The 15,084-nt window shown below is 35.1% G+C and overlaps 1 protein-coding gene across 2 annotated transcripts in view; it reads right to left on the bottom strand.

Moving 5' to 3' along the window:
* LOC121730358 (solute carrier organic anion transporter family member 4A1) overlaps positions 1 to 10,244 on the bottom strand; it is a 62,465-nt gene extending 52,221 nt beyond the window's left edge. Inside the window, exons 1-2 of one of the 2 annotated variants that reach the window (XM_042119367.1) lie at positions 10,054 to 10,244; positions 4,491 to 4,595 (exon numbers count right to left, since the gene is read on the bottom strand). In XM_042119367.1, the coding sequence (XP_041975301.1) occupies positions 4,491 to 4,592 (102 nt within the window). In that variant the 5' untranslated portion in view covers positions 4,593 to 4,595; positions 10,054 to 10,244. Of the gene's footprint in view, positions 1 to 3,580; positions 3,676 to 4,490; positions 4,596 to 10,053 lie in introns of those variants that run through there. The other variant, XM_042119368.1, reaches the window with a different exon arrangement.
* Between the last annotated feature and the right edge of the window lie 4,840 nt (positions 10,245 to 15,084).

Here is a 15,084-nt window from a genome sequence, read left to right as displayed (position 1 = left end):
AAAAGTCATTTAACAGAGAAAAACAGCAAGGATTGAATTAAACGTTGCAAAATTTTTCCATTATCTTTTTTATTAGGAGAGTGGAAACTTGAAGTTCAAATCAATGCTCTTATATAAATAGTCGTGCATAATATGTCTTTGCCGGTTTCCGTAAAAATGTGAGGCTTTTGAAGCGCTCTTGTAGCACTAGAGAGGACAACGTGGCACCTATTGTGTCAATGTTGCTCCAGTTTTTTAGTTGGTGTCCCGAGATAGGACAACTATTCATAAATATACGGCTGCTATACAATTTTCATGTTTTGCGCCCTAAAATTTAAAAGCGATATTATTGAGACTCCGGTATGTTTTTATTACTTAGGTACTAAGCTAGTTAATAATACTTTATTTAGGGTGCTTGGAATTAAAAATAGTAACTTTAATATTATTGAATAATGATTTTTAATGTTGTACAATATCCATGTATTGTAATTAATTAATTATCTATTGAATTGAAGACGTTAGTTTCATTATTAATTAACGTGAAATGAGATTTGCGCAAAAATAGATTATGCTTATTTTGTACTAATTAAATTTTTGATCATCTAACTAGCTGTCCCGGTGAACATCGTGTCACTTTAAACCTTCCCTGGACTTCTACGAATATTTTAAGACTACGATTAGCTCAATCCGTTCAGCCGTTTTCGAGTTTTAGCGTTACTAACACAATTGAAAATCCCTTTTTATATGTATACAGTGTGTAACAAAAATTAGTGATAATACTTTAGGGTGTGTACGTGTTCCTTGTAGAGAGTTCACTGTGAAAGTAGCAGCGCTGAATGACGAAATTTTTTTTTTCACTTTTGTATGGGCAAGGGCCCGAGCGTCACGAGTTTCCCCACAGAATAGTAAAAAAAAATTCGGTCTTTCAGCGCTGCTACTTTCACAGTGAACTCTCTACAAGGAACACGTATACACCTTATAGAATTATCACTTATTTTTGTTACACCTGTAGATATAGTATTTGATTTGATTGTCGCTTTCTTTGATTCTATATACAGGCCGTGCTGCAATATGAGTTGTACGACTGAATGTTGCGCGAATTGAAGAGGCTACATCGCTTTTACGAGAGTAATTACACACATTTATAGCCGCGGTATCATTTTGAATGCGTTGGGCGAGTGCGGGGGTTTTTTTTTTTTATGAAATAAGGGTGCAAACGAGCAAACGGGTCACCTGATGGAAAGCAACTTCCGTCGCCCATGGACACTCGCAGCATCAGAAGAGCTGCAGGTGCGTTGCCAGCCTTTTAAGAGGGAATAGGGTAATAGGGGAGGGTAGGGATGGGAAGCGAATAGGGGAGGGTAGGGAAAGGAATAGGGTAGGGGATTGGGCCTCCGGTAAACTCACTCACTCGGCGAAACACAGCGCTAGCGCTGTTTCACGCCGGTTTTCTGTGAGAACGTGGTATTTCTCCGGTCGAGCCGGCCCATTCGTGCCGAAGCATGGCTCTCCCACGTATAAAATGCGTGTGATTTGATTGAAATGGAGTGTGATTAAAATGCGCGGGTTTTTCTGATTTTTTTTATTATAGGTCGCCCTCTATAATGATATTCAGCTAAAACTAGTTCTGGTGATAGCTTATCACCAGAACTAGATTTAGCTGAATATCATCCACATTATCTGTCACTCCCGTCTCCTATGGCTGGTCGGATGTGGGACAGGCTTGGCCATTGTGCGCCCATTACGACATGAATGCGCCCATTCAGGCCATTCAACGCGCTTCAAAGGCGATATGTGGAACGGCCGATAGAGCTATAGCTGATCCCGCATAGCCGAAACACTGGGTTACTTAGAGTATGGTGGTGTAGAAATTGAATCATAGGCAGTAGGATATGCTACATAATTTGATCAGGTTGTGTCAAACCCAGCCGACAGATCACGTTCACGACTAACAATTATATTGACATAACCCGACCAAATAACATAGGTCTTCCATTTGCCTTTTTTTTATGAAATAAGGGGGAAAACGAGCAAACGGGTCACTTGATGGAAAGCAACTTCCGTCGCCCATGGACACTCGCAGCATCAGGAGAGCTGCAGGTGCGTTGCCGGCCCTTTAAGTGGGAATAGGGTAATAGGGGAGGGTAGGGAAGGGAATAGGGTAGGAAAGAGAATAGGGTAGGCGATTGGGCCTCCGGTAAACTCACTCACTCGGCGAAACACACCGCAAACGCTGTTTCACGCCGGTTTTCTGTGAGAAAGTGGTATTTCTCCGGTCGAGCCGGCCCATTCGTGCCGAAGCATGGCTCTCCCACGTATAAATAAATATGAAGCAATTTTGCTGATAGTACATTGACTCGTCACTATGTCTTCTTCAAGTTCATAATAACTGGACCTTAGTGTACATACCTTGTCTCTTAAGTTATTCACATTTGCCCAACATTATAAATAATATAATATAATCGTTTTACATATACAGCTGGTGAATGGTGTTATTTCCAATGAATAAAATATTTGGTAATAGGCATTCATTGTATACTTCTCAGGTGGCTTCCAAACCAATTAATCTAAAACTATTCTTTATTCAAATGTTTGATGTAAACGAAGAACAACAGCGGACCTAAGCGCGTACCTTGAGTTACACCCAACACAGCGTTGCGTAAGATCTTGCGCGATTACTAATTAATCTAGCTGTCTGACCACTATTGTTAATGGGTGATGTAGTCACCGCCGCAGCATTTGTAAAAACTTGTAATGTGCAAGTCAATGAAGTTCTAAGATACTACGGTTTCATTTGCCGAAGATAAAAATGTTTTATCTTCGGCATTTAAAACATGTATTTTGTTTTTCTTTAATAATAACTAGCTATTTGACCGAACTTTGCTCGGTATTCGATTCAACACGAATAAAATGACATTTTCTAAAAATGATTCCTAGCTAGATAGATTTATCGCCCCCGAAACCCCCTATAATATATTAAATTTTATGAAAATCGCTGGAGCCGATTCCGAGATTCCAATTATATATATACAAGAATTGCTCGTTTTGTATTTAAGACTAAGGACAATGTCTAATAAGTTTACTCTTTACCACCCGTGCGACTGTCGATTGTAACGAAAATAATTTCAAAGTCAAGTTTTTGTAAATTGTTTTCATAATGAGCTACAGCATAATTTGGTAAATTATTTACATTTAAATAGCATTCAAGTGTCTGTCACGGCAATAACAGTGTTAAATTAGCAATAACTGTTATGCATTCAAGTCGTTAAGGAAATTTAAGTAGGCAATTATGATATTTTACCCAAATATTTTTCAGAGTCAGAATCATTCATTTATTTTAAGGAATTGGTACACAATAATTATTTTAATGCTTTAAAATCAGTTATAATATTTTTTTAACTTTATTACATTTTTTTCGCATTTTCTTGCAATCTCCCCACAACATTTTATGCTATGGACATTCTTGCAAAGTAACACCTGACTATAATTAACTAAAGCATTTTTTGTACCTAATAAAAATTCATCAAAATAGATTAAAGATCTGACTCTATTAAAATTTTAAAGCCTATCAAACTACACTTTAAAAAAGAAACATACATACCATTTCGCATACAAAGTCAGCAAGAACACTTATAGCATTTCGCACCGCGCGTTCGTGAAAAGTTTGCGCGCGAGGGTACAGAGGCCGGACCTCGCTCGGAGCCACCCCACACAGTACTGAGGGTTCCCGATTCCCGCTACTGTATATACAGTGTATTAGTGTGTACCATGGTGGATGCTCTACTTGCGCAAGGGTGCTGTAGGTAGAGCATACTCCCGTTTGACCCTACGTGGCTCAACGTACAGTGGTGAATGCTCTACTTGCGTTAGCTGGATGCACAAGGTAGGGCATACTTTCCTTTGTGACGACGCAATACAATTTTCAATAATAAATATTGAGTATTTTCATCACAATATATAATAATATGTAGCACAGACCACAGTGTACAGTGTCTACCTTAGTGAATACTCTATTTGCATTAGAGGTGCTGGCTGCTGGGTGCTCCTAGTGGAGCATACTTTCCTTTGTAAAGATACAATATTCAATAATAATTATTGAGTATTTTATTTAAGTATTTATGTTTTTGCACAATGTTGGTACATAGGCGGACTTAATAACTTAATAATAATTTGAGTATTTTCACCATAATAAATAATAATATGTGGATGAATGTAGAGACACTACCTTGGTGAATACTCTACTTGCGTTAGAGATGCTGAGTGCTCTAGGTGGAGCATAAATTCCCGTAGAAAATTAGCTGCATTATAATATTTTGTTTACTGTATGCTCTACGAGGTAAAAGTACTCTACTTGTGCTACGTAAAGTAAATCCTACTTTGATAGTTCTCTAGCTACTTTTAACAAATTATTTCAATACAAAATATTGGTTTCTGAAGTCTGCATTTTTTGAGATTGTCGTGTCTCTACCTCTGGACGTTAGTTATTATAACCCTAAGCCATGAACACTCACCCTGGCATCATCGGTGCGGGTGCGAAGGTCTATGGTGTGGAAGCCGTCGTCGACACCCTCGAACCCCTTGTTCACACACCCCCCGGACACCTCCGCAGACATCACCTGTAAAAGAAGTAAACATGAAGTATGCTCGCATGAAATTAGTTACTAAACTGCGCAATCCAAGAGCATTGATGGACAAATGTGACATGAAGAAGATTATTGTCCATGATCGTCGTCGATTGTATTTACAGCTTCGAAATCGTTATGGCATGCATGGTATTTTAGCCGAATTATTGGTTAGCCGAATGTAGACAATTCCTATAATGTGAGTTTTATTTCAACATAGGTATTGGACCTATTTGTGACCCCCCAAATATTTCGTGTCTTCCCAACGTGCTGCAAACGCACTCGCCCTTGACCCCTAAAACATTAAGTATAGGTACTGTACTGTACATCTGGTGTCGCATACTACGGTGATCTCGTGGACAGCGCTAGGAACTTCCGTGCCTTCAAGCGTTTTTGTCACAATTACTACTGGCAACAGTCTAACACAATAAATTAATTTAGCTCTAGCGTAGTAGTCACTATTATTATTAACGTTTATTCCCGTGGTGCTTCCCCCTTCCAGTTCTTTGACTTTCGGTCACTGCAACCTTGTGCTGTCTCCCGCTTTATATGGGGAGGGAATCTGGAATTCTTCCTACTCCTCCTATTTTCTTCTGATTAATTTCGTTGCGGGTCCCAAGACAGCTTTAGCATGTCCCTCGGGCTCCCTGAGATCATATCAAAGGGTTTTCAAAGGGTTATACAGTGGTGGGAATGTGTGGTGGGCCAAAGCCCGTTAAAAAAAAAAAAAAAAAGTATAGGTACTGTTACCAAAAGTTGAAAACTGTAATCCCATTACCCAAATTATATGCCTATGTTGCCGGGCCATAACGAATCTATTGAGACCGTGTTCATCTAAGTTAGATCATTTTAGACGCTACAATGACACAAACAAACATCCATATTCATCCATGCTTAGTACTTATTATTATAAATGCGAAAGTGTGTCTGTCTGCGACAGTTAAGCCGCTGAACCGATTTTGATGGGTGTGAAGATACTTTGAGTCCCGGGAAAGAACATAGGATATTTTTATCCCAAAGAATGCACGGTTCCCACGCGATAAACGAATTTTGGCGCAACGGAGTTGCGGGCGTCGTCAATTATAGTATAAAGTCAAAGAGTAAGTCAAAGAACGTTTGTGTGCCAAAGCCTATAATTACAAGGTCAATGATTTCATAAACGATGGTACATCCTGGGAGTAGGATGACTGCTTGCAAGGCTACTTTTTTTTTATGAAATTCTAGCTGTCCCGGCAGACGTTGTTTTGCCATAAATTATTTTCCCTATTTTCCTGCTTTTCTCTTGAAGGTTTTTCTGATTTTTTTTTCTATAGACTTCACGGAGCCCGAGACCTTTCCAACGAATCCAAAACCGTGGAAATCGGTTCGTGCGTTCTGGAGTTATAGCGCCAGGAAGGAAAACCGAAGGAAAATGTCGTGATTCTAGTGTTTCGCCATAAAGCAGGGAGCACAATGGCTCTGGTGGCGGAACCAATAATGGCAATCTTAGGTATTATTTTCGGTTAATAAAAAAATTTTCGAAAATTAATGTCTAAAACAAACAAATATAACAGTACCTGAACTTTGTAGACATTTTACAAAAAATAAATACACTCCCGGGGGAGGCAACATGTGCGCAATAATCATCAAAACCTATTTTAAAAATGCTTCATAAAAATAAACATAATCAATAAGTAATAAAATAAGTCTTGTCTTCTAAATTACAAAATTATAAAAATTCCCGGTGACTCTGCTGGCAATTTTCGCCGGTAAATTTGTCATGACCTTCTTCGCCCTTTGTAGCCCAAGCCCGTGGTATTTCTCCGGTCGAGCCGGCCCATTTGTGCCGAAGCATGGCTCTGCCGCGTCCAAAATACTTTTAAATTTTGTTAATAAAATAAAGAAATCATGGTAAAAAATAAGTGTTCCCAAAATTTCAGTTCGATAGCATTTGTATTTTTTTTTGTTATGCGCCTTCAAAGTTGAATAATCAAGTCGATTTTTTTTCAATTAAATTTCTTAATATTTGTATACCATTCGATACCTTATGCAATTAAAAGCTACTTTTGTTAAGAAACCACTTTCATAAACGCAATATTTAATATACCTATCGAACAAAGTTGTCTCCCGATGCGTACAAACTACAAAAGACTGACGTCAGTCTTTCGTAGCACTTTGTATGGAGCGTTTCTGGCGGGTCTATTTTATGAGATATTTGAATTGTCATATCTTGGTGAATTTTTAAGCTATCAGAGTAATTCTTTCAGTGATGTTTCTATTTTTTAAGGGTCTTTCAATTACCAATAAGAAAAAAAATTAGTCATCTATCATCATCATCAAAAAATCAGTCTATTATGTATTGTAATAAGCTGACAACCGTCAGTCGCTTTTATATACTTTTTACATACCTAGTGTAAATAAGCTTAAGCTATTATTATTTTCCACTTTTAAAAAAGTTGGTAAAAGGTGGCCCCGTGCGAGTTTCTTACGCCGGCTCTTCTCGCCGAGGTTAGTTCCCGAACCGGTGGTACGCACCATGTAGATTTTCTGAGAACATTTGTTTCAAAATTCAGAAAAAAACAATTTTTATTTATTATAATTTATTAATTTATAAACACGGGGTGTGTCTTATCTACTAATAAAAATGTAGACATGGTTGCATCAAAGATAAATTCGAACCAAAATCGGATCTTTTAAGGACGGAATCCCGATCTTCTCTCGCACTTTTCGCGGCAAAATAAGCGAACACAGAAATAGTATTTAAAAAAAAGATAAACCGACTTTAAAATTGTACGTAATTAAGAATTAAAATTCCGTATCTCATAAACTACTGAGCCGATTTTGATGAAACTTGCACCATTCCCTAAGTTGAACAATGCCTAGTACAACAAAAAAGAATTACTAAAATCGGACTTGTAGTTCCGGAGATATGCGAACACAAACATAAAAACATACATACATACATATACTTTTGAAATTCGGCACATTTATTCAGACGCTGATATAGACTAACATCATATACGAAAACTGGGCAGTTCTGCAAATATTACATACATACGCGTCGAATTGATAACCTCCCTTTTTTAAGTCGGTTAAAAAAGGATTGTACTATACATGGTAGGTACATGACGTGGGCTTGCCAGCACAATGGCACTCAAGTTCAACAATACTGTGAACTGGCTCATGGTCGTCATCGTGACTGCTTATGGCCGGGCACTTTTATTGGCATCATCGGAAAGGGAATAAAGCCCTTATCGAAAAGTATTTTTTTTTATTTTATTAAATAAGGGGGCAAACGAGCAAACGGGTCACCTGATGGTAAGCAACTACCGTCGCCCATGGACAGTCGTAACATCAGAAGAGCTGCAGGTGCGTTGCCGGCCTTTTAAGAGGGAATACGCTCTTTTCTTGAAGGTTTGCAGGTCGTATAGGTCCGGAAATACTGCCGGTGACAGTTCGTTTCAGAGTTTTACAGTGCGCGGCAGAAAGTTACGCGAAAAACGCAATGTGGAAGACTGCCACTCATCAAGGTGTATGTTTTTCGCGTGGGACGATAGATACAGAGTGAAGCTACATCTCGGCGTAATTCCAGGGGTCCAAGCTGTTTGAAACACTATGGCAGTCAACAATTCGAGCAGCCCTTCGTTGGATAGAGGGAGCAGTTGGTATTTTGGCGCCCCTGCCCAGAGATGAGAACAATATTCCATATGAGGCCGAACCTGCGCCTTGTAGAGTTGTAGGCGTTGGTCCGGACTGAAGTACTGTCTCGCTCTGTTAAGAACACCAACCTTCTTCGAGGCTCATTTGGCCTTACCCTCTAGATGATATCGGAACTGGACTTCGCTCGATATGTTGACACTTGACGCCAAGTATCTCAATGCTAGGGGAGATGGTTAAAGATCTAAATAAATAAGGTTTCTAACTTCAATTATTACCATCAAATCCATAATATAATAACTATTTCAAAATTCTCGGGTGACCAAAAATACTGTGTAATGTTGGATATGTCTCTTTTACAACATATTACAATTAGTCTTATCGATCGATAGAAAGTAAGTAAGTATAATTTATTTTGCTCGTTTTTTGTTGGATTGTTTGTTTAAAAACTTAATCAGTTTTTACGAAACAGCGCACAAGAAATAAGAATAAGTAGTAGTCATTAATAAAAAGTGAAAGGAAAATAATTGATTATTGAGAAATGTCAAAGTTATGCAAAATTTTGTATGTCAGTGACCGCAAAACTTAAACCTAAATAAATTAACATAGTATAATACATAATGTTGAATATTTTAGGATATTTTAATCAGGATATCGTCGATTAATAAGCTATATGAAGTAAAAGTAAGTATTTAGTAATGTACCCATATTCTAAATCTTGTATCAGCTAAATAAATAATAACATAATTATTTAATTAATGTGCAAATCGCGTGCCAGGACGAAACTGATATAAATTGATGCCCTTTTATAGAGAAGCAGGACATTCCTTAGCCTTGAAAGAAAGTTAGACATAAAACAGTATGGAGTTCCTTTGAAAAGATATATTTTTTTCATCGTATCAAATATTTTGAATTAGGCCAAGAATATTTCAAAATGTCATGTTATTTTTATTTAATTTGTTTTTGTGGGGCTACTTTGATAGCCAGTAAAGTGATTAACCCGTCGAAAATTCGTTATGCAAAACTCAATAGGTTATTTTTGTGGCATTATCATAAGATTATCATCGAATTTTCTTAATACTTTATTAATGTTTAAAAAAGTTGTAACAACATGACACAAAAGTGTCGGTATATTACAACTAGAGCAAAAATGCTAAAGTAATTGTAAGCCGTGTGGTAATGCGTGTTTCTCTGTCTTTTTTTGTGTTTTTTTTTTTTTTTTGTAACTTTGTTCTATCCGGGTTTCCCTTCACCCTTGACACCTCTCAAGTTTTTTTCACCATGTGAACAACACTGACAGTAACAATTAAGTAACAGGTTGAGTTAAATCTTATATTATATCTTTAAACGAGCAATTCTTTCTTCTTCTTCTTAGGAATCGGCTCCAACGATTTTCATGAAATTTATTATATAGGGGGTTTCGGGGGCGATAAATCGATCTAGCTAGGAATCATTTTTAGAAAATTTCGTTTTATTCGTGTTTTATCGAATATCGGTCAAATAGCTAGTTAAAATAAAACACGGAACCGCTATCTTTATTTTTCATATTATGCTAGTATTAACTCATTCTTGTTCTATCACAAGGCAATCCTATAGTATAGAGTATATATAGACTATAGAGTATAGATGGTATATATAAAGTTTTGCTTTTTTTGTTTCTTAATGATTTGAATAAGGTAGTCAAATAAATGCAAAATTTTTTTTTCTTAAAAACGTAAAATTTAACTGGCTGTCCTATCCAGCTGTTATCGCATTCGGCTTTGTAAAGGAAGTTAAATAAATGGTGGTATCTAAAGCAAATAAACCAAATTCTTACGTGTTTTTTAATTACTGTGTCATTTTTGTGGGTCAATCCATAAAACACTGCACTCCACAACACAAAACACACAACCACAGACTTTATTGTGACACAGATTATGTAACGAAATAGGCAAAAGTAAAAGTATATTGCGCGCGAGTAGAATTCGAATTTTGAATACGTTCGGAACGTGCACTATTTCACCTGTCGCGGCGCGGACTGGCGCGCGCGCAAATAGTGTTGCCCCAGGTGTATAACAACTAATTATATCGATTTTATCGCATGTTATGTTATCCGTACCCCATATTGATATCTAGGAATGGAAGTTTAATTACTTCCATGCATTCGATAGACAGCTTTATGTAGACATAATATTATGCGTTTTTGGCTAGTGACAAGGTGACACATTATTTGATAATCATTCCTTAAACAAAAATAAATTGTTGTTCTACTAATTATAACTGTTGCGGTTATTTTGTATCCATTATCTCCTTGTATGTCAGATGTTAGAACAGAAATAGGCTTGCCAACCCGACAAGAATAAGTAGATTTCATAGATTATTTACACCTACAAGAACGCAACATAATACTGATGACTTAAAGTTAACATGTCCCCAACGTTGGATTACATTGAACTAAGAAGCACTTAAAATGCTACGTAACGCCCTAAAAGATAATTTTAATTAAAATATTGGATAAGTACATTTTTTTCTTTTCTAAAAGTTTTGTACAATTAAAAATAGAGCTATGGAATTTCTAAGCAATATTACTAGAATTTTTTAGTCAGCTATGAATAAATGTATTTAATTTTATACTTTACTCGTATCTAAACCAACCCAAGCAAAGAGGAGGGGTCGTGATAGATGAAAATGATCACCACCATGATTGTGAAGCTGCAACGTGCACAATCGACGTTGACGGTCGTGTCGACGGTAATTTAACTAGCTAAAAGCCGAGCTTTGCGAGGCCTCGTGTCGTTTTTCTGCGTGGTAATAATCTTTAAGGCAGTTTTTATTTTATTTTAATAGTAACCAAACCTTAACTGACCGATGATAACACATATATGTATATAAATAAAAATTACTATGTCAAAGCACAAATAAATAAGGCGTGATTTTTTTATATAGATAGTTTAGTAAAGTGTACCACAAAATTGCTCAGGTTGTGGGATATACCAGGGCTCGCTTCGCTCACCCTGCCCCTCTATCATGAGCTCTTAAAGCCAGCCAGAATACTGACTGGCTCGCATTTTGGTACCATGACCTCTATTTTCCAGCCAGTCAGTGGTCACGTGACACAAAACTCACTTCTCCATTGTTAACTGAGTAATAATTTCGTATCATTTGGTATCATGACAACACTTCTGACATAAGCTCGCTTGCTTTTACGTCAAATACAGCAATTCAATAAACACCAACCAACGAGTAGCTTTTACTGAATAGTTTACATTTTAGTAATTTTATTACATACTTTTTAGTCTTAAATTATATTGCTATTTAGTTGGTTAGTTACTTAATAAGTTATATTTTAGTCTATAGCATATATTTTAGTGAAAATAATTCGTTATTAAAACCAAAAAACTAAACATTCGAAGTGTCCAAATTTTTGGAAAACGATTAAGTATTCTCAAGTTAATCACGAAGTGATACATAAGTAAAGACGTAGAGACCTTAGTAATCCATTTAGTGTTAGTGAGGTTTCAGAATAATAACATAAGTGAGGTGTAGTATATTAGTACAATATACCTATATGTCTAGTCAACAATAAGGTTTGCATTTGTGCGATGAGCTAAGACTGCATTGATTTAGTACACAAGAAACACATACAAGGTATAAGGAACACAAGTGTTGTGTATAATTACTGTAAAACAAGTATGAATTTTCACCAAAAACCTACAGGTACAATCTTATAGTTGCATTGTATGTTTTTGTGTTATTTTACAAACTATTTCCTTGTAAACCTGAAGTATTTTGGTATATGCATGATAAACACTGCACCAAAGAGGTAAATTCAATATTAAGTACTTACTTTTAACAAGAATTTTCAGAACACAACCTTTTAAACTTTATATGTATGTATAACATGCTCCGGATAAACATTGACACACCTAAACTAATAGAAAAGTTAAATAATTGATAATATCATAGAATCCCAATTAGCTAAATTCTCATATGAGCACTTTTTCATTTATAACTTCTTCTCTTGACTACAATATGGTATTATATGATGGGAATAGTGTAAATCACTAAATTTTACTCAAAAACAAAAACCTACATTATAGTACTTTTCCAAAAAAGACTTACTTAATAAGAATTGCATAACAAACATATGGAACTTATTGTTCATAAAACATAATATTATCATAGGAACATATATTATTATGTATTACCAAAAATACTTTTGTACTTACCTCAATAATAATAATAAGTAAGTATTAGTTTTATATTAAATTAAAACTTAAAATACATGAGGACTTACTATGTACTTCTTAGGAACCTATCTTAGGAGCATTTCGTACAATCTTTTGATTGCAGTAGGTCTTTGTGTTATTTCACAAACTATTTCCTTGTAAACCATGCATGATAAACGCTGCACAAAAGAGGTAAATTCAAAGGTATTACTTTCTCAATAACAAGAATTTTGAGAACACAACCTTTGAAACTTTAGATTCATGTATATTCACGAATAAATATTAACACACACACATACACCTAAACTACTAGAAAAGTTAAATCATTGATAATATAAAATCCAAATTAGCTAAATTCTCATATGCACTTTTTCATTTATAACTTCTCTTGACTACAATATGATATAATATACAATGGGAATAGTCACTAAAACTCAAAAATATAATCCTACATTACTTATAGTACTTTTTCCAAAAAGACATAACAAAAATTGCATAACAAACATACTTATTGTTCATAAAACATAATATTTTCATTGGAACTTATATTATTATTACCAAAAATACTTTTGTACCTCAATAATAATAATATTAGTTTTATATTATTACATTAAAATTTAAAATACATGAGGACTTTAGTAAGTCATCATTTTAAAAAGATGTGGTCATTTTAGGGACCTATCAGACAGAGTGGTCATGCGTTGAAGCATTTGCGTTGGTGACTGAGGAGCAATTCTGACACATTCAGAACTCCTCCTGTGTGAGTATATAGAGATACTCACACGGGAGGCATTCTACAACATAATACAACACAAAGAACACAAAACCCTTGACCGCTCTCTGTCTGAGATATCCCAGGCAATTTCCCATAGTTGCAACTTGCAATGCAGTTTCTAATTGTTATTGGTTTGCCAAATAAAAGTCTGAAATTATAATATTGTTTTTATCTTTCATCAAAAGTTTGTATTTGAACTCCTTTAATAATAATAAATTAATATTTACACAAGGGATATTTGATTCATCTTCTTTGATTTTAAGTGACAAGACCTTGTTTAAGATTTCCGCTGTATAAATATTTTTATAAGTATAATATAAAAGAGATTTACCACTTGCCTATCTGATACTAGGTTGATAATAAGATGTAAGACAAATATAGTACCTATTGATGAAAGCTGTGTATGAATATGTATCTAAGGTAGGTATATTTAAGTGAGAAAATAAATGAAAAAACATTTAAAAACGAGTATTTATTAAATTTCTTTTAATTAAAGCTTTTGAGTGAATATATATTATCTTCCTAGGACTTTGTCATCATTACACTTGCAATTCTTTATTATAAAATGTAGTACTTATAGTATCTCAGTGTTAGCAATCATCCTTTATCCTGAAAAATATTTGGTTCAGCGTACACAATACTAATAATGTAAAATGCCTTACAAGGCACGAAAAGGGGATTATTAAACTTATAAATTGCCTGTTTATGTTACAATAATACCTATTTGAAAGCTCAAAAAAACGTAGGTGTTCAAGAATGAGTTCAAGTTCAACAAACTATGTTCAACTCATGACATCAACTCTGTTGTAATGCATGTAATTGTAATCCACAAGTTTGATGCATTTCTAAGACTTTTTTATGGTAGATTATTTAGCGTAGGTATCAAATAGGTATAGGATATAATAAACTTATCAATTTCTTGCATATAACATAATCTCTATAAACTTAATAACAATATCTAATTATCTTTTTTTTTGTCTCCTTCTTCTTCTTTTTTTTAATTGCCGACTCAGTTAGTTGCCAATGTCAGAGAATTCTTTCTCCTCTAGATCGCCATGCTTGTGATAATATAAACATGAAGGAGTGTTATTTTCTCAGTGTTTTCATAAAGGGCTTATAAAATACCAAAAAAATATAAATAAAACCATTTACACATTTATAATAATTACCTTTAAATACAATAAATCGGTGCAAAAGTAACTATTCCTACATTGACCACGTTATATATTAGAAAATAGTATATTTTATAATAAAAAATATCAATTTTTTTTAAACTATATTTTCATCTTGATTTACAATTTTTCCGTTAGTCGTTATGGCTAAGCCATTTCAATTTCTAAAAAAAAAAAACAATTCCGTGAGTCAAATTTGACGTTTGTGTTTGACATTTCTTAATCCAGTTCAGAGACAATTATTACAGGTTACAACCATTCAGAAGTAAAAGTTGTTATGATGCGAAGAAAGAACAATTTACTTTACAAGTGTTTTCTGAGCTGCGCGGATTAGCTCAGGTTTTGGCAAAGTTAATGATCAGGCCCCTGATTAACAATCATATCGAATATGTCCCTCTATAGTCTATACGTAATCACTCGTATCAACCCACCATGGCCCAACGCCGCTCCATAAGCTAAATTTAAGCTAAAGAATATCATAATTATCCATAGTATAATCAACGAGTTAGGTTAGTCAAAATATCGATAAAATAGTAAGTCAGAGTCCCTACACCGGTCAAGGACCGCGCGAACCTGTTAGACCGGACATGCGGGGTGGCCACCTCGCGGGGAAATTATAGATTTATCATTTACTACTTACAATACAAGTTGCAACATATTATACAATATAGTAATCATGCCTGCTTAAAATT

Source organism: Aricia agestis, chromosome 9, assembly GCF_905147365.1.
Source record: "Aricia agestis chromosome 9, ilAriAges1.1, whole genome shotgun sequence".
Lineage (NCBI taxonomy): Eukaryota > Metazoa > Arthropoda > Insecta > Lepidoptera > Lycaenidae > Aricia > Aricia agestis.
This window is presented reverse-complemented; position numbering and strand designations above follow the sequence as displayed.